We start from the raw sequence: 18,892 nt of genomic DNA on the forward strand, positions 1-18,892 counted from the left end.
ATATATATATATATATATATATAATTCGTTTGAATTAAAATTGCCGACTATACTTTCCAAAGATTTACGGGAAAACAATGGTTTCTAACGAAAATCCTAAAGATGGTTCAACGAGGTTGACAATGGCAAATGCAACAACTTTGATGAAAATATAGTTAACGTTATATCATTTTGACTATTACCCTTTTTTATAACACAACCAGGAAATTGTCCTGCCATGGAATGCTTGCACTACTGATAGAGTATTACATATTGCCGGAGTAGTGAATTCACTTCTCCGTCAATAATAATTATGTTAATCTCTTTTGAATCCTTTGCGCAATCGCAGTGACCAGCGCTGCACCCTTTCCACTTCCATCCTCGACGTGAATCAATTTGAACTAAGAAGAAAAAGGTTTGGAAATAAACGTAAGCAAAATGTTAAACGAATGAAAAGATTCAAAGGATCGATCAGTCACATACCTTACGACTAGGGGCAAGCAAAGCTATATACTGCTTCATCCAAGTTTCGAATCGAGGATGATGTTTATACAGAGAACCATCGACCGCGATCGTCACATTCTCCTTATCGATTCGTTCCAACAATGCCGCGAGACCTGCAGAAAAGCCCAACATTTAAAAATTCTTTCTCTGATCGTTATTAACAAATATTAGGTTTATCAGCTTACATATAGAAACGAGAAGAGCTGCACGATTAGAAACAACTTCGCACACGTATTGTACAATATTTATGTCATCGTCGGTTGGAACGATATCATATTTTGCTAAAACTTCTTTTGTATTATCGGTACTGCCGTCTACGGTGTCTCTATGCATTGAATAATTTTAATAATTAGAATTGTTCAATCGTATTACAACGAGAGATCCCTTGTTTTCAATACTCACTGTTCAATATATGATACTAAATCCGAGGTAAGCGTTCCTGATGTGAAAAAAGAACGCCCTGGATCTTTTTCTAGGAATAAAAGCCCTTCTTTCGTTAATTTGGTGAGCACAATACGTACTATTTCACCGAGATACTTTCCACTGATATATTTTTCGAATCTACGACATTAGAAATTTCTTTTTAGCTTTACAGAAACACTTATCATATATCATGAGATATTAAATAATTGCGTAAGAAGATTAGACTTACGTAAATGAATTTACGAGAAGCGAATTCGCGTCATTCTCGCGATCGAATTCAGTTTTAATAAAGTCTAAAACACCGTTGTCTCCAAAGGCACCCCATTCGATATCTATTACGACCTGGAAAACGGAAATCAAATCGGTCAATCAATTGTATTGTAAAAACAACTTTCTAAGAACTAAGTAAAAATAATTCGATATAAGTAAAACAATTCTATCATAAGGGAAAAGTCATTTAAAAAAATCATGTGAAATGTAACGTATGTTTACTAGCGAACACTAGCCTCTCTTTCCCCATGTCTTTCTGGTTCCCAATGTTCGACCCTGTCAGCTCGTTCAAGATAGCAAGCATTACTACCGGTACCCAGAATGAGCCCAATAGCTGTATCGGGATCCAATGTAGCTCCTTGTACGAGAGTTCCTGTTGTATCATTCAATACCGCTATGACTTTTACTTTGGTATCACCTCGACGAGCAAGAGCATCTCGGAGTAATTGAACTGCGTCCTTATTGACAACGTCTGGACAATTGAAACTCTTTGTCCATGTCACCAAAATTCCAACATCGAGAGAATGTTGAACCATTGGAAACGAAAATGTAAATCCTAAATCAAAAACGAATATTTAATGAGATAAATTAGAATACGAAATGCGCGATTAATATTCATTATTACGCAAATAAATTATTACAAATTACATGCTGTACATAAAAACAAAAATACTTTTATTACAACTATTAATAGAGTTCGTAGTAATATAGGAAATTTTTTACGAGTTCTCCGACGGACAATTATCGATTTCAATTTACCTAAAGGGACCTCCACATCCTGAAGACCCTGGTTAATTACGAAATCACTAAGGCATTCGGCTAAATAATCGAACAAACGAAGACCTGTGCCAACCCTTAATTCAGATCCGATGTGATAATTCTTCACATTCTCCCTCACAACTCTGCCATTCTTCAATTCCAATAAGAGAATTCGAAAATTAGTCCCGCCAAGATCTAATGCTAAAAAACGTCCCGCCTCTGAAAATAATATTATATAGATCAGTTTATCGATCTTACGAAGCAACAAATAAAATGCAAATCAGTTGGACTAGCAAAATTAAAAAGAAAATATTTTAACAAGTACCTGTTCCATCTACGAGTTCCGGTACATACGTGTTCTCCATTTGTAAAGATGACGGTTCTTGATGGATACCCTTGTTCATCTCCGAAACAAATACATCCTGAATCTTTCTAACAGTCGTTGCAGATAAACGCATTCGTGCTAACCGGTTTTCGATCTAGAAAAAAAAAAAAAAAAACTTTACTTTGAAGTTTAGATTTCTTTGAAGCAAGAGAGATATCAATCGAAAATGAAGCATTTTGAAATTGATAGATTTCTAGCAAAGATTCTCTCCTCTCTTTCTCTCTGGCATATGCTTATTAAGTCTCGCTGTTATCCATCTTTCGTTGAAATCATTGTGAAGAATCGTTTTGCGAAGGATTCCCTCGGAAAATTTTCTGTGTTCTATAAATCTTCCGAGGCATTTGCAAATCTACTGTACATCGTGATAACGCTACAACGCATTCGCGTTCTCGTTGAGGATGCTCTTGTTTACTTTGTTACGCGTTACGTACTATCTAATGGGATTCTAATGGGTAAACCGGAGGTAACCGTAAGCTCGTGTAAAATGTTCATTTAGTTTAGTCTATCGTTAAAGAAACTAGATCACTAATATTGTAATATAAAAAGTCATAATAACATTGAGATTATCCTCCATAACTATCTTTTCATTCTTCATTTATGTATCGAAAGGGTGCATAAACCGCGTAAGATGAAAAACAGTTGTTATACGATTCCATGATATTACTGTTTCATTTGAGCGAAGGTAAACCGGTTATATCGCATCAACGTTTTGATGTGAAAAAAATGTGAAAAAAGTAGAAAGTAAAACTTTAACCCGAAAAGAAAGAAAGTGAAATATCGACTAATCGTTTATTGTTTGGCAATAAATAATACAACGATCGTAATTTTTAGATTGTTGTCCTGATAACATTTCTATAATTAGGGGGGATTAAGATAGCGAATAAGAAAAAAAAAAAAGTAATAATAAAAATTATTCGAACATCGTTGCTCGAGATAATTCATAATTCCTCGTATGTCAAATTTTTATTTTTCACGTTTCTACTTTATTTCATATCGGGTGTCAAGCGCAATTCTTGTTATCTTTTTCAATGAATTGTACGAATATTAAAAACCTACAAAGTTGAGTATTTTATTACGATAACCCTATGACTTGCCGAGGGTAAGATAAGAAAGTCCTTACTCCTACAAACAACAACAATAATTTAAAATCCAACTTAAACCGCTTTAAGCTTGGTTTTCATAACGTCATCAAATAAAAGAGCACCATAATCATTACTAAAGAATGATAAATATCGCAATCGGAATCATGTAAGATAAACTATTTGAACTTCTATTTTTCGTTAGCTCTTACATAAATATAATACTTTTCAATTAAATAAATCAACTAAATATTTCATACAAGGAGTATAATTTTTCACTTTGTATGTATCCAGTTAAGAGAAAAGATATTTACCACTTTATTATCCCCGACCTTTGAAAGCTCGACGTTATGATCATTAATAGACCTATCCAAAGGATTTAAAATAAAGTAATTTATACCCCAATTGACGTCGGATTAACATCGTTTACTATCATCTAAAAGAGAAAGTATACGCGTACGATCGGTTCGAGTCAGCAAACTCTTAACAAGAAGGTCGCAAGGTTAAGAACTTCGATCGTTTAATCTTTCGATGAACGTCGTGTGCCAACTTTGGTTTGACTCTACTCGACATGATACTTATTTTACGATATGTAACTAAACTTCACGCAATAATAATGATGATGATGATGATGATGATGATGATGATGATGATGATAATAATAACGATAATAATAACAATTTGTTGAGACCAATTTATCACCATAACTTTTCACCAATGTCATCGTCTTTCCATATAAAAAAAATTACGAGTTCAAGATTATCAAGATTTGTTTGATGTAAATAAACGTGTTATGTCGAATCTACTTACTTTCTGTCTTCTAACATCGTTTGACAATTTAAGTGGTGAAACCTGAATGGCCTCATGGAGCGCATGTTCCGCCGGTACAACCATTTCTTTTAACAACCGAGATTATCTGTAATAGTAATATACGTAAGTGTATTAGATGAATCAATTTCAACGTTCACGATTCAAGATTCACGATGTGACTGATCGATTCTTTTCGAAGAATATGATATATATGTAGAATATATGGAGGATGAGTTATCGAAGTTGTATCGTCTATCAATTGATACTGATGAGGGATTTTTTTTCTCAACACATGCTTGTGTTCGTTACAAGAATATATGATAAAATAATTGGCGAAAAGTCGAAAGTCCAGGGAATTCTATACGTTCCGATAACATGACATAATGACCTCGTAAATCTTGATATCTCTTCAGTTTTCTCGGTCTGGAATGTTTTTTGAAGAGATAGATTAATACGTCTTTCGAAAGCAAATAAACTACAACTAACTAGCGACGAAACACGCACGAAGATCTTAAAAATTTCACCTTAAACATTGATCGTTCTGAAGAGAGAGAAGGAGAGAGAGAGAGAGAGAGAGAGAGAGAGAGAGAGAGAGAGAGAGAGAGAGAGAATGTTTGCCACAAGTTCAAAATCTTGGGAATAAAATGAAAAAAAAAAAAAAAATTTTTTTTACAAGTATGATACTTAAAACACAATTAAAACTTATTATAATAATTAGCAAAGCTATTTGGTATGGTTTTATCAGACAGACTCGTTAGTTCTATACTTCTATTCGTAATCATAGTCAAAACGATGATATTCTAATAGAAAACATATCGTGACCTCTGTAAAAAAATGCCAGTCGTAAAATATTCCTGAAGACGAATAAGAAATATTGGATGAATTATCGTTGACGTGACTATTTAAAATGACTATCATGTGAATATTTAAAATACCAAAAAGAAAAAAAAAAAAAAAAAACACTATAAGAAACTTTTAATAGCCATTTCAATAACTTAAATCGTCTGTCTAATAAGAAAATATGTATACATTTTACAATATATCACGATAAACAGAAGAGATATTCTTTCATCGAAAATATGATGTAGAATATATATCCTACGAGATGTATCTTTATATATATTTTTACGAGATTTATCATTTCATATATATCGTAAAAGTGAACGAAATTGTCGTGATTATTAATGAAATTTTATATGAATCCCGTCGTTTACTCCATTGAAGAATATGCATAAATAATACTACATGGACAACTTACACGAATATGATTGTAGGTTTATCTAGAAACGTGCTCACACTTGTCTATCCTGATACTGACAATTTGCACGTGCTGCGCGATCAGACGCAAGATCGTGACTGACGTTAGAGCTCTCGCTAGCGAAAAGCTCAACCGTTCTAACTTCGTCTGACCGGACTGAAAGTTCATAAAACATTTTATCAACAACGACAAACAAATCGACTTACAACATTGACGATAGATTTTCTTCGGATAACGAATAATTAATTGGATGACTATTTTCTAATCTTTTTAGTTAACAAGTATGATAGCGTATTGAAAGAAACAATTTTTACGAATAAAGAAGATTTGAGAATCGGGTGATATTGTTATACGTGTAAAAATTATTATCCGTGAAAGAAAACAAATGTTGCTAGGTATTTTCGAACGTAAAATATTTGTCAGCATATGAGCATATATATTTGTCATATTATTAATAATAATGATCTCGAATGATGCGACAAACGACGCGATTTAACTCGCAAACTCATTTGTCGACTTCGCAACGTGTCCCTTCATTCTTTTTATTACTTCCCCTCTTTTTACAGCTGGCTCGTTTCGTTCATCGTACAATACGTAGGTAGATACTTACTAGATATATGTACACACGTATGCATCGAAATAATTTAAAAATGCAAAACGAGTAAGACAATGACGACTTTCGAGACGTAATCGGATCGGTAGAAACCACGAAAAGTCACTAGGACGTTCTTGAAAGGCGCACAGCAACTAACGAGCCTTCATTAAAATCAATTGGAAGGTGCAAAGCGTTAACCGAGATAATTCAGCCAGTTGACCCGGCGTGATGATCGTAATCTTGAGTACAATGCGCGTACTCGCCGTTATTGTCAGTATTTGTTTCCTAATGTAAGCCCAACGTGTGCTTAAAACATATAATAAAAATGGCTTTACCTAAGCACTACATTAGGAGAAACGCGAATACTTTTCCAAATGTTTCTTTAAACGCATACGAATTTGATAGAAATTCAATTCTAACGCCATCGCGATAAGTCGTTCAATGTATACGTAGTCGCGTGATCGTTCTGCTATCGCGGGTCTCCCACGTGTTACTCGCTATTGAACTTCAATGACTCAGGGCCGCGATGTTATACATTTCCCATTCTTTATGTTCGTTTGAATTTCAAACTCGTTCCTTGATCACAAAATTCACGATCATATCCGATCACCGCTCTTTTGTCACGCTTCGCACGCAAACGTCAGATTAAAGAGTGTGACGTAACTATCTAGAAGATATATCGCTAAGATGTTGTGCCATCATGTCGACGAGAAAGACATCCGATCCGATAGATCGTAAATTACAGCGTGAAGCGTTATTACGACTCGCGACAATTATATTTTTTCGATCTTATCTACAATTCGTCTAACAATAAAACACGGATAAAACAATGGTATCATTTTGTTCTTGTGTTTTTTCTTATTTACCAAATTTCTTATGTTCTTGTAAATAGAAAATAAAATAGAATTAATAATAAATATTTCCAAGTATCGATCGATCCATCAAAGTAAAATGGATCGTCGTTGAGAAGAATAATTAACTTGGTAATCACCACGTGACGTAATTAAAATTTACTTCGAACGAAGGAGATATTCATAAATCTATTCGAACAAATCTATTTAAAACGTAAAATTGATCGATAGCATTATCGAGATATTGATGTGAAAATTTTCATTGATTTTTAACTTCGAACAGAAATAAAAATAAAAACAAAACGTTGGAACGTTCGTACGTTCGAACGAAACACATTCTTCACAGTTATTAACTCGAGATATACGTTTATTGTACTTTTTTGAAACGTATAATAAGCTGATTTATCCATCGTAACTTACGAAGCTTCCGAGTATTACGAGACTATTACTTATCAAGGTCCTTCATAAATCTGAAACGAACGAATTTTTAAAGGGAATGATCATATTCTATCTATATGATCGTATCTATTATTACTTCTTTGTTTCTTTTTCGCTAATTTAAACGGGTTATTAAGATTTTTGAGATTAATTATAAAAGAAAAAAAAAAAAAAACAACAGAAAGAAACTAGAAGAAAACGTGAACATCGCGAATACGATCAAAATCGTTCGACTGCTCTATCGTTAACCGATTTTTTCCACCCGAATATCCACTTGCTACATTCCATTCTATTTCTATTTTTCTATTCCCCTTTCCGTTCTATTTCTATTTTCTTCTATACTTTACTACTCGAGTATGACGATTATAAATAAAACAAAACTAATTCGGTATCATAAAATCAAACGATAAAAAATTCAATAACACGATAAAATTAAATTAGTGAAGACTTTAATGTATCTTCATTCATGTACAAAATCGATTTATCTACGATAAGATAACTATATTTTCCCAATCCTTCAAATATATAATATATAAGTATATCAATTTTCAACATGCTAAGCAATGATTTACATCGTGCTTAATTATTATACAACACTAATTAATAAATCAAATTCTACGATCAACAGGTATATACGTTATCTTTGATTTATATCTTTAATCTAATTCTAAACAAAAGATTCTTCCGGGTTCGTAAATACTTTTAACTCAATACGCGGAAATGTGTTGCTATTATATATTACGTGACGTTTAATAAATAGAACATTTCAGAGTGAAAACTCTGAAAACGAAAACGAATTTAGATTTATAATTTTTTGTTTATTTTTTTGATAATTGCAGATAAAGCAAGCTCGAAGGATCCAGCTTTCGTTTCTTCTTAGCTTAGATATCGATAAAATTGGCGGGAAAATGCTTAAGATTACCAGAATAGAAAAGATAAATGAACGAAAGTAACAGCCGATCCGATAGATATGTACGCAATAATTTGACAATCATAACCATCGTAAAATTACTTGAAAAAAACAATTCTTGGAATTATTTATTATTTTGTAATATCAAGAGGTCGGTGTCACGATTATATACAATAAAAAAACTTGTCAAGGTCAGACGTGGATTTCCCGTTATAACGTAAGCGTATCTAAACTATGTATCATTTGTAAAGAACAGATACAACATCGACTTTAATTTCCGATAAAAAGTTTTTTACGAATTTCTCGCTATCTTTATCAGTAATTATTATAACAACGCGTATATAACGTAACACGATGATTAAGTTCTTCATATTTTAGATAAATCTTTCATTCCGTCACTCGCTTTGTTATTTTGAAGATGAAAACACTTCCACGTGATAATCAAAATCATTTTAAATTTTGTTATGGTTATAAGACAATAAAATCATTCATTTTTGTAAATTTAAAAGTCACAGTTCAACGATCCATCAACGAAGATAATATACTCCATGATTCCCAATTAATGATATAAATCGACGATGCCGAGTACACTTTGAAGCGTAACATAATATAAGACAGACAGTTCGCTTCTTTTATCTTCATTTTTAAATGAAATGAAAGTGACAGTATAAAAGACAACACATATCTTTTTTTTCATTTTCGCGCGAACGTAATCAATTAATTGATAATAGACTTAAGAAAAAAAAAAAAAAATGTTTCTATCTAATACCGCCGCGCAAGAATTTTTAAATTCTATTCATAACTTTACAAGTACCTCGACATTATAATTAATATGTATTGACTCATAAATGAATCGTTTACAGGGCAAAACGAATAACTCCACTTTTAGAACTTTCTTTTCAATTTGATCGATGCTTAAATTGTTATATTTCAAATAAATTTCTTTAATAATTAAGCTTAACTCTATTAAATGACAAACATTTATATGGTCATCGAATAATAAATAATATACAATAATTTTATCCATTTTTTCTATTTTTTTATTTTCTAGAGTTAATTCGATTTGACAAATGAGTAGCTCAAATAAGACAGATATATACAACTGACACGCATAATAAAAATGAATAATCGTGACAATCGAAGAACCTGCGCGATGCGACTTAAGACGCAACATTCATTGATTTGAAAAACATCGAAATATCGAAAGAAACGATTTAATCGAGTCTCACCCTTGAAAAGTTTAATGTTGACTCTATCTTTTTCTCTTTCTCTCTCTCTCTCTCTCTCTCTCTCTCTCTCTTTCTCTCTTATACATATGCACACACAATACACACACACACACTACAAGCGAGTCTCCTTGCGAAACTTACAATGCAACCTATGCACGATCTGTTTACTACAAAAATTATAATTATTTAAACGAACGAACGGAACTCTTAAGCAGACGCGTGCGTACGTACGCCAACACGAGTGCAATGCTACAAAATGTATATGCGTTACGGCGACCGACAGTCTCTTTCCCCTACTCCTTTACTATCATTGACCAATCGTAGCGCTCGCTGAACAAACCCACGAGGTTTACCGCCACTTGCACTCGTGCATATTCGGTATTTCGCGTGTAGTTACACGAACGCGCGAGAAATAGAACTCGGATATGTTCGCACGCTATGTATATGTGCGTGCACGTGTTACGTACAACTACATATATATCCAAGATGGATAATTATGTGGCGGGAAATTTAAGATATTTAAAATATTTAAGATATTCGATTTTAGATTATTCGAAATATTTGAATGTTTTCTTTTTTTATTTTTATTTTTTTTTTTCTATTTTTTTTTACGAGGAGTATCGTTTGTTAAATATGCAATAACAAAGTAATTTTGTTAATTTTATAAATGGCATATTAAAAATAATACTGATTCGTAGAAACAGTGGAATGGAAAATGTTCGAAATATTTTTATTTTTGTTTACCGTAATTGTTTCAATAAGTGATGATATATACTTTAAATACAAACTTCTCTCTATTTTATTTTCAATCTAAGATCTATCGCACTTCTAGATCGATAATATAAATTAAAATATTTGTTAAAAGTATAAAAGCGATTATACTTTAATTTTATATCGATCACAATTTGTTATTGTTAGAATTTCTATTTGAAAGCAAACAATTTGATATCAAACAAAATATGTGTACACATTCAAAATACCGACATTCTATATAGCAGATAAATGCACACATGCATAGAAGGTAATAATGTTAATATCCGTTTCTCAATCTACGTCGGCTGAATGGAGTTTGATGAAAACGGCCGGCGTGTTTAAATTTAGATCGTTACAATTGTGCCGACCCTCGTAGATCTATAATGTACACGAGGTAAGTGGCCCTTCCTGCAAGACGTACTACTTGCAGAAAGGGTTATTTTCTATGTATCTATCACGTGCGTATTTTTCATATTGAAACAATAATTAATAAGCATAATTCGTTATCAAATTTGCTATAGTTATCCTTCGTAATGTGCATACGCGCGCGCGCGCGCGCGCACGCACGCGAGTAGTTTATCGATTATCTATATTACTTAACGACTAAAGATAATATTACCTCTGACATAATATTCATATACAATATCAAATATAAATATCTAATTATTAACACATATACTTATATTCTTGATAGAATGATATCGAATTATCTAGATATTTTATTAAATGCTTTTACTATTATATTTTATAAGCAATAAATAAATAATACGCACTATTCAGGTAACAAATCAGGTCCCAATTCTTCTTCTCCAAAATCATCGTCTCTTTTTCCAGCAGCTGTCATTGGACGTGTAGGTAAAGGTCCAATAGGATCGGTATAAGTAATACCTATAACAAAATCTTACAGTTGTTACATTTGTCTTATATGATAGATATATTACATTTTGTATTACAATTGACTTTTTGAATTATGGAAAACTACGACATTCATTGTTATATTCAACGTTATATGAAACATATGACTGTTAGAAATAGAATCCACAAACTAGTTAAAGACTCATTTATCATGTTGTTCAATCCATTAAGGAATCATATGCACAGCCTATAAATCTCTATGGTTATCTTTATGGTATGATATTCATCTCATTTAAGACCATGCAGTATTAAACTATCGATAACCAATCTAATTTTACTCTAAAAAAGGCTTATGCTAATTAACAGTAATATTAAGCGAATTGTTCCTTTTGAATACACATTTATTCATCATTAATATGTAATTAAAAATTTAATTGTATTAAAATAATACTTACTAGTTTGTCCATTAAAATTCAATTCTGCAGAATTGTCTCCTTTAAAAGTTCGAGTAGATCTAATGACTCCACCGCTGTTTGATCCTTGATTATCTTTTTTTCCTGGAATAGGACTGCTTCTATGATCCGATAATACGCTCATTCCAGAACCAGCTCGAGAAGAGTTATCGCTGTTACTTTTTCGCGAACCTTGAAAATAATACTTACGATTTATATTGATTCTATTACTTGAAAATATATTTAAAAAATATAAGAAATATATATACCAGTAGTACCAGGCCTACCAGATCCTTGACGTTCTTTTAATTCCTTTGCTTTTTCTGCTTTCTTCAATTCAGTTGCATATAATTGAGTTTCTTTAAGACCCATGTCACTACATAAGCGTACCAAAAATTTTAAACATTCGATATTGTCCGGAAATCTTTTATGTATATCCTGATATTCTGAAAGAGCTTTGTGAAATTGTCCGGTTCGTCTTAAGCAAGCAGCTACCAGTAATCTCCATCTAGGTTCATCGGGTGCAAGTTCCACAGCTTTTTCAAAGTACAACATTGCTTTCTCTGCAACCTTTGTATAATCATCAATATCTTTATATTCTAATATTTAAATAAATAATATAAACATGTATTACCTGCATAGATATAAAATATGATCCTAACCAATCAATCACTTCATAATTAGCAGGAAAAAATCTATAAGACTGGAATTAAAATTGAAGAGATTATTAAAAAGAAGTGATTAAAAAAAAAAAAAAAAAATTAAATAACAAATTAAACTTACATCACTATAAAATTGATATGCCTGTTGTTTATCACCCAAACTATCATACATTTCTCCTAACTTTTGTAAAACTCCTGGATCTGATGGAATTATACCTAACAATTGGTTATACCTATAATTGAAAATATTCGAAGTTGTTATTATGTATATAAATAATATATTATGCAGTACACAAGTAATATTCAATACCATTCAGCTGCCTGTTCTGTATCATTAATAAGATGATATATTTGTCCAATCTGATACAATGTCTGTGGATCATATCTAACAATATTACGTAACTTCCAAAAGCATTCCAAAGCTTCTTCATACATGTTTTGTTTTTTATATACCAAACCTATGTAAATATTCATAAGTATTTCATTATTAAACTTCTGATAAGTTATAAAATAATAGCATATTTTTTATAACTTATCAGAAATGCATGTTGCTATAGCTTACCCAAGTTATAAAGTGCTTGTATATGACTAGCATCTGTATCCAGTGCACATAAAAGAAACTCCTTGGCTATATCCAATTCATTTTTTTTCATTGCACAAGCTGCTAAATTAACATAAGCAGCAGCATTATAACTATCTGCATTCCGTGCTGTTTCTGCACACTTTTCAGCTTGTTCATAATCACCTTGCTAAAAAGTAAAATTATATTATTACACAAAAATAACACATATATATAAGGAAAATGTCTTCATTACGTACAAGATAATAAATAAATGATAACATAGTTGATGCTGCACTGTTAGCTTTAGTTTCACTATTTTGAAAATTTTTTAAAGTATCAATAGCCAGTTGTGTTTCTTTATTGTGTAAGTAAACCATAGCTTTATTTATTTCTAAATCTGCAGCTACATTTCCATAAGCAGAAGATTTTATAGCATCCACACACCTTAACAAGGAGCATAGAAAAAAATAATGAAAAGCTCTTTATGGACAAATTATGCTATTATATGATATTCACCAAGCAAATCCAGCTGAAACAGTATCTTCAATCACAGGTGCAATAAGTTTAGCTGCACAAAGAATAGTTTTCTCTCCTTCTAGTTTCAATCCTTTCTCAAATTTGGATAAATCATCATTTTTTAAAACTTCATGTAATATGTTTGAGTCTATATCATCCTACACATAAAAACATAATTTACTTTAAAATTATCAAAAAGATCTAATAACGTATCCATAGAAGCCACATAATAATTTAGTACTAGTTTATGAATACTTCATAATATAATACATAAAAAGGCAGAGAAAAATCACAGTATTTGATTAAATATACATATAATAGTTAGTATAGGGTGAGCATTACTGGCAACACATAGTGATTAAATGTGAACAGATTCTATATAGACTCACAGCACTTGTACTATATTTTTCTTCTTGATCAATATTAAGTTGAACCTCTAATAACTCTAAAAATGATCGTTTCATTTTATCTCTATGTGATAATGCAAAATGACATAACACAGCATGCAAACCAGCTGTAAACTCTGCTTGTTCTCTCATAACCCATTCAAAACTATTAGCTGCTTCTTCTAAACGACCCATTTGTACAAATAACATTCCAATATTATGCATTATTTTTATTCTAGGAATTACATATAGGATTAATAGATAGAATATTTGTTAGGAAAAAAAAATATATGATATTCTGATTGTGGTTATATAAGTAACATAATGTATAAGCTTATATACCTTAAATCCTTATGAGCTATTGGTGCTTGATCAAAAGCCATTCTATACATTTTAATTGCTTGAGGTAATTGTCCCATTTTAACATAAATATTTCCCATATTTACTTTTAATCTTCCGCTATTACTGAACATTCTATTTCTTGTAATAGCTTGATAAGTAGCTATAGCTTCTGTATACATTTCATTATTTGTATATTGTGTTGTTAAATTGAATAGTACCTAAATATATATAATACGTGAATATTTATATAAGCAGCTAATAAGTTAAAAAATTAAATAAATTTCTTACAGCGAATGTCAGATCAACATTATGAGTATCACTCAATCCTGCTTGTTCTTGTAATCTTATAAGAGCACGTTCTCTTGATGAAGCTTCTCTGGCTCGTTCTAAAGCAACATGCATATTATTGCTACAAGCTGCTTCAATAGAGTTTTCTATCAATTCCATAATTTTTCTTTCACTTATTTTTATTTTTTCTTCTGGCCTTGAATTAAAAACAAAAAAAAAGTTTAGCTAAGTACAATAGATTATAAAAAAGAAAACTTTATAAATTATACTCACGTATTTTCTTTATTACTTTCTAATGGAGGTGCAGGCCCTCTAACATTGCTGCTCATATTAAGAGGATCAAACATTTGTCTATTACTGGTATAACCAGCACCTCTAACTGCTGTCATTGGTCTAAGTCCGCCAGTATTTGGTCGTAGAGATACTGTTGTTCCAGCCCTGTTAAACTGAAATTATAATGTAACAATATATTTAATATATTTATCTTTGATTGACAATATTTCATATTGTCATAATTATATATTTGCTTACTCCGCTTGATGTTCCAAGGCGCATTGCACTACCTGGTATCTTTGCAGTTTGCTGTAATAAATGAATAATGTGATTAAAAAAAAAACAAGATTATTGAAAAATGAAACTTACTATTGATCTTTTCGCATAACTGGTTTTAACAGCTTCTTGAAATAATTCATCTTGGTCAAGATCTTTAGTACTATAAATGGATGGATAATCGTCATAACCTGTATAGATATCATCCTCAATAATTCCAACTGCAGCCATTATGTATAATTATAATTTTTTACTAAAACTTTAAATAAGTCTATTTATTATATTTGAAATTATTAATACTATATATTAAAAAATCTAATCCAAAGATTATCACAAAGTTATAATATAAGATGGCGTCAAATATGGCGACTCTAGCGCACCTATCGTCGAGATTATGTGGATTAATGATATAAGATGTAATACTTAACCTTATATTCGCTTAAAAGTATATGTCCCCTATTGAGGATTGCTATATTTATATGAGATATATACATAAAATAAATAATTATACAATATATTCTATATGTACTTATAAATATAATCTACGGTATGAACTTTTATTGATATATTATCGTTTATACCATATCTATACCAATTTTTTGTATTATAAATAATTTAAAAAGTCATAAGCTATATTATCATTTATTTTAATGCAATGATCTGATCTAATGCAATAATGATTATTATAAGTAAATTTATGTCTTTTTTATTTATAGATAAACAACATAATATTTTTATTTCAGATAAAGCAAAATGAAACTAACACAAGTATTAAGGAAATATCATTTAGGTAGATTAACTAGAAAAGTATGGTATAACCAACGTGACAGAAAAATTACAGCAAATAATCTAGAAAGTAGATTATCAACACTAAACATAAAAATTATAGATCCTATTGATTTAATTCGACCGAAGAAAGATTTTGTACGGTATGTACTACATATGTAGCATACATATACTTTGAAATATTATTTTATAATATTGATTAATAAAATTTAAATATTTTATTTAATTAAAGCATAGAACCAGAATATATTTATAAAAGACCAAAATTTGACAATACCCATCCTGATTGGAAAGATAAAGTTTGTTTAAGCTATAAGGATCACAATGTCTTACAACAAGGTCTATCTCAAGCACAGTTGTTATTAAAAACCATTCATATTGAAAATGAACTTCCACAGCAAATTAAAGAAAAAGAAATGGATCTTTCAAATAATATACATCATTTAGTTAAAAGGTATCATTATTTTATAATCATATTATATATATTTATTTTGACGATACATTTTTGTATATAGAACCATTTATACCTCCAATATATTCGATGCACATCAAGAGCTATTACCAAAAAGAAAAGATCCGGATAGACCGGCATGGAATTTTCCTAGAGACTATGGTGTGACTGATCTTAGGAAAACGTAATTAATGTTTATAATAAAACTACATTTATGATATATTTTAAAGAAGTATCCATATACTTCGAATATATTTTTTAGTATGTAATAAATGAATTTAATCATCTTTGTAGGCATAATTTATTCAAGAAACTACTTCAAATTTGTGAATGTGTATGTGGTCCAGAGATTGTACGAACTCGTTCTATCTTTCATAACGGAATTATAAAAATTTCAATAGGTATATAAATTCCTTACTTTTTGTACATAAGATTTATGAATATTAAGAAATATTTATTAAATTTTAGAAAAAGAATCACACCTATTGCAATTTGAATTGACATTTGATTTAGCAATTGTATCAACAAAGCCTTTAACAAAGATAGAAGATCAAAATGCTCATACAGAATTAGATTTTCCAAATATATATCCGTTTTATCCTACGCTTAGCTTGGAAAAAATGAATATTTATAGAACAGAAGATTTATATCGTAAGTAATACTTTTGTTTTGTTAAATTTGCTTAAATAAAGATTTATACTTTGATTATAATATATTTATAATAGCTATTGAGGGAATATCACCCTGGTCGAATATTCATACCATATTTATAAGCCACAATGCAGAAGAAGTAAAAAATCTTACTGAACTACCAGTAATTGAAGATCAGATACATGCACGTTCTATGATAAAATCATTTACTGCAGCAGCAGCTAATGCACGTCAAAAATATGGACCTGATGTTAAACATTTACCAGAACCAATAATAGTGCAATGTATTGAATCAAATGGAAAAAATTTTCATTTTTCAGTATTTCAACTTAATACACTAGATATAAATAAAATAGAGGGTATTAGAAATTTCTGGTGGTCTAGTCCTACATTACAATTATATGAAAAGGCATGTTATGAGGTTGGTAAACCAATTCTTACAGGTTATAATCCTGAAGTTGTAAAAAAACTATTTGCATTTTATAAAAATATATAGTTTAATAAATAAATTATTTTTATTAAAGCAGCATTCCACATTTTTGTATTTTTTACATATATATTTATATATCCTTAATTCACTTTTAAAAATATATACATATATATGTATATATTTTTATGTAGTATTTAAAAGAGCTTTAAAAAGAGTTGTTACTGGAATATTTACTTCAACTTCTTTAGGTTTTACTGAAAGTCGATGATCTTGTGATGGTTTTATTAAATTTCCTGCAGATGGATAAGGTTTACAATAAAAATATATATGTTGCAATGCCTAAAATATAAAATAACACAGTACAGTCTGGTTATAAATTAATGTTCTAAGAGAAACAATGATATAGAAATTAATTTACTTCTTTAGCAGAAAGACGGTTTGATGAATTATATATAAGAATTTGTTTAATTAAATCAATAGCTTCTGGATCTGCATCCTGTACAATATTTTCCCATGTTGTACCTTTATTATATGGAAATGTAATTTTATTATAATCAGGTAATGTACTCAATTCTGGCCATGATTCAACAGTAGGAGATCCTAAATATTTTAATACTATTGCCAATTGTTCAATATCTGTTTCTCCCTGCAATTTATTTATATGTAAATATATATAAATTTATAAAACAGACCGACTTACTGGAAATAAAGGTGAATTATTAAGCATTTCACCAAAAATACAACCAACAGACCACATATCAATAGCTGATGTATAATATTTTGCTCCATATAATAATTCAGGGGCTCTGTACCATCTTGTAGCAACTTGATGAGAATATGGTTTAGAAGTATCCTCCCACATTAATCTTCCTAATCCAAAATCAGCTATTTTTAAAATTCCTTCATTATTTATTAATAAATTAGCAGGTTTTAAATCCTATAGACAATATATTTATTATAAAACTACCATATTTATATCAAAGATATATTTCATATAAACAATGTACCCTGTGTATTATATTTTTCTCATGTACATATGCTATACCTTCCAAAAGCATTTTCATATATATTTTTATTTGTGGTATTGTTAATGAAATATTATTATCTTTTAATATTTCCCATAATCCTGTGGGCATATACTCAAAAACCATTATATAATCTAAACCTAATGGAAAAGTATCTAATAGTTCTATGACCTATAATAACATAACAATGTACATATAATGATTTTTAATAATAGATGTTAATATAAAGTAAAATAAAAAGATTAGAATACTGTCATACATAAGGATGTTTTAACTGTTGAAGCGTTTTAACTTCTCGTATGACTGATATAGATATACCTTCTTCTACCTTTTTTAAGAGTATTCTTTTTAATGCAACTTCTTGTTCAGTAGATCTATGATATCCTTTTAAAACCAATCCTTGAGCACCTTCACCAATTTTATCCAAAATAATATATTTATCCATAGTAAAATCTTAAATATTAAATTCTATAATAATGTAATTTTATAAACTTATTTATTTGTTATTGTTAATTATAAAAAATTTACATGAAAAAATATGTTTAATTTTACTAAATATTTAAAATTAATATCGTTTACACATGATGTTTGTTGTACACATAAATGATCTCCATAGTTACCATATGATTATTATAAGCTATAATTTTTAAAATATCGGACAATTTTATATAGCTGTTTAAATATCAATATTTAT

At 30.1% G+C, this 18,892-nt stretch overlaps 4 protein-coding genes across 10 annotated transcripts; 1 reads left to right on the forward strand and 3 right to left on the reverse strand.

The window, feature by feature from the left end:
* Window positions 1-7: 7 nt before the first annotated feature.
* On the reverse strand, window positions 8-9,976 carry LOC122631726 (hexokinase-2-like). Of its 3 annotated transcripts, none has more exons than XM_043817767.1 (10): window positions 9,632-9,976; window positions 4,210-4,315; window positions 2,261-2,414; window positions 1,936-2,154; window positions 1,413-1,732; window positions 1,136-1,248; window positions 886-1,044; window positions 669-808; window positions 463-596; window positions 8-380 (listed from the first exon to the last, which is right to left on the reverse strand). In XM_043817767.1, the coding sequence occupies exons 2-10, from the start codon at window positions 4,291-4,293 to the stop codon at window positions 291-293; spliced, it is 1,413 nt and encodes a 470-aa protein (XP_043673702.1). In that variant the 5' UTR covers window positions 4,294-4,315; window positions 9,632-9,976; the 3' UTR covers window positions 8-290. The 3 variants fall into 3 exon arrangements, with proteins under 3 accessions (XP_043673702.1, XP_043673699.1, XP_043673701.1); XM_043817764.1 differs by lacking the exon at window positions 9,632-9,976 and adding an exon at window positions 5,468-5,602; XM_043817766.1 differs by lacking the exon at window positions 9,632-9,976 and having other exon boundaries at window positions 4,210-4,414.
* Window positions 5,498-15,229, reverse strand: LOC122631725 (intraflagellar transport protein 88 homolog). Of its 3 annotated transcripts, none has more exons than XM_043817763.1 (16): window positions 14,949-15,229; window positions 14,838-14,888; window positions 14,580-14,752; window positions 14,307-14,502; window positions 14,019-14,236; window positions 13,680-13,911; window positions 13,291-13,448; window positions 13,032-13,218; window positions 12,775-12,961; window positions 12,523-12,670; window positions 12,334-12,445; window positions 12,185-12,253; window positions 11,838-12,120; window positions 11,554-11,742; window positions 11,017-11,131; window positions 5,498-5,623 (listed from the first exon to the last, which is right to left on the reverse strand). In XM_043817763.1, exons 1-16 carry the CDS (start codon window positions 15,084-15,086, stop codon window positions 5,605-5,607), a joined length of 2,475 nt encoding a protein of 824 aa, XP_043673698.1. In that variant the 5' UTR covers window positions 15,087-15,229; the 3' UTR covers window positions 5,498-5,604. The 3 variants fall into 3 exon arrangements, with proteins under 3 accessions (XP_043673698.1, XP_043673696.1, XP_043673697.1); XM_043817761.1 differs by having other exon boundaries at window positions 11,820-12,120; XM_043817762.1 differs by lacking the exon at window positions 5,498-5,623 and having other exon boundaries at window positions 11,016-11,131; window positions 11,820-12,120.
* LOC122631727 (39S ribosomal protein L37, mitochondrial) lies at window positions 15,226-17,272 on the forward strand. The gene is made up of 7 exons (XM_043817768.1): window positions 15,226-15,402; window positions 15,599-15,784; window positions 15,874-16,095; window positions 16,157-16,276; window positions 16,387-16,493; window positions 16,561-16,743; window positions 16,818-17,272. The coding sequence occupies exons 2-7, from the start codon at window positions 15,609-15,611 to the stop codon at window positions 17,237-17,239; spliced, it is 1,230 nt and encodes a 409-aa protein (XP_043673703.1). The 5' UTR covers window positions 15,226-15,402; window positions 15,599-15,608; the 3' UTR covers window positions 17,240-17,272.
* LOC122631728 (cyclin-dependent kinase 20-like) lies at window positions 17,239-18,867 on the reverse strand. 3 transcript variants are annotated; one of them, XM_043817770.1, is made up of 6 exons: window positions 18,727-18,867; window positions 18,458-18,651; window positions 18,181-18,369; window positions 17,874-18,110; window positions 17,592-17,819; window positions 17,239-17,512 (listed from the first exon to the last, which is right to left on the reverse strand). In XM_043817770.1, the coding sequence occupies exons 2-6, from the start codon at window positions 18,641-18,643 to the stop codon at window positions 17,357-17,359; spliced, it is 996 nt and encodes a 331-aa protein (XP_043673705.1). In that variant the 5' UTR covers window positions 18,644-18,651; window positions 18,727-18,867; the 3' UTR covers window positions 17,239-17,356. The 3 variants fall into 3 exon arrangements, with proteins under 3 accessions (XP_043673705.1, XP_043673704.1, XP_043673706.1); XM_043817769.1 differs by having other exon boundaries at window positions 18,458-18,853; XM_043817771.1 differs by having other exon boundaries at window positions 17,349-17,466; window positions 18,458-18,856.
* Window positions 18,868-18,892: the final 25 nt, after the last annotated feature.

This window comes from Vespula pensylvanica, chromosome 9 (assembly GCF_014466175.1).
Source record: "Vespula pensylvanica isolate Volc-1 chromosome 9, ASM1446617v1, whole genome shotgun sequence".
NCBI classification, from domain to species: Eukaryota; Metazoa; Arthropoda; class Insecta; order Hymenoptera; family Vespidae; genus Vespula; species Vespula pensylvanica.

Excerpts from the sequence above, each read along its gene's own strand:
- LOC122631726 (XM_043817767.1), bottom strand. The coding sequence starts at position 4,293 with ATGGTTGTACCGGCGGAACATGCGCTCCATGAGGCCATTCAGGTTTCA. Across the intron at positions 1,249-1,412 it reads AAAGACATGGGGAAAGAGAG|GTCGTAATAGATATCGAATG; the intron begins GCTAGTGTTCGC and ends TCCGTTTTCCAG. Across the intron at positions 381-462 it reads TGCTTGCCCCTAGTCGTAAG|TTCAAATTGATTCACGTCGA; the intron begins GTATGTGACTGA and ends TTTTCTTCTTAG.
- LOC122631725 (XM_043817761.1), bottom strand. The coding sequence starts at position 15,086 with ATGGCTGCAGTTGGAATTATTGAGGATGATATCTATACAGGTTATGAC. Across the intron at positions 14,237-14,306 it reads ATGTTGATCTGACATTCGCT|GTACTATTCAATTTAACAAC; the intron begins GTAAGAAATTTA and ends ATATATATTTAG. Across the intron at positions 12,254-12,333 it reads CATATCAATTTTATAGTGAT|TCTTATAGATTTTTTCCTGC; the intron begins GTAAGTTTAATT and ends TTTTAATTCCAG.
- LOC122631727 (XM_043817768.1), top strand. The coding sequence starts at position 15,609 with ATGAAACTAACACAAGTATTAAGGAAATATCATTTAGGTAGATTAACT. Across the intron at positions 16,096-16,156 it reads ATACATCATTTAGTTAAAAG|AACCATTTATACCTCCAATA; the intron begins GTATCATTATTT and ends TTTTGTATATAG. Across the intron at positions 16,277-16,386 it reads GTGACTGATCTTAGGAAAAC|GCATAATTTATTCAAGAAAC; the intron begins GTAATTAATGTT and ends TCATCTTTGTAG.
- LOC122631728 (XM_043817770.1), bottom strand. The coding sequence starts at position 18,643 with ATGGATAAATATATTATTTTGGATAAAATTGGTGAAGGTGCTCAAGGA. Across the intron at positions 18,370-18,457 it reads AACAGTTAAAACATCCTTAT|GTCATAGAACTATTAGATAC; the intron begins GTATGACAGTAT and ends ATGTTATTATAG. Across the intron at positions 17,820-17,873 it reads ATAATTCACCTTTATTTCCA|GGAGAAACAGATATTGAACA; the intron begins GTAAGTCGGTCT and ends AATAAATTGCAG.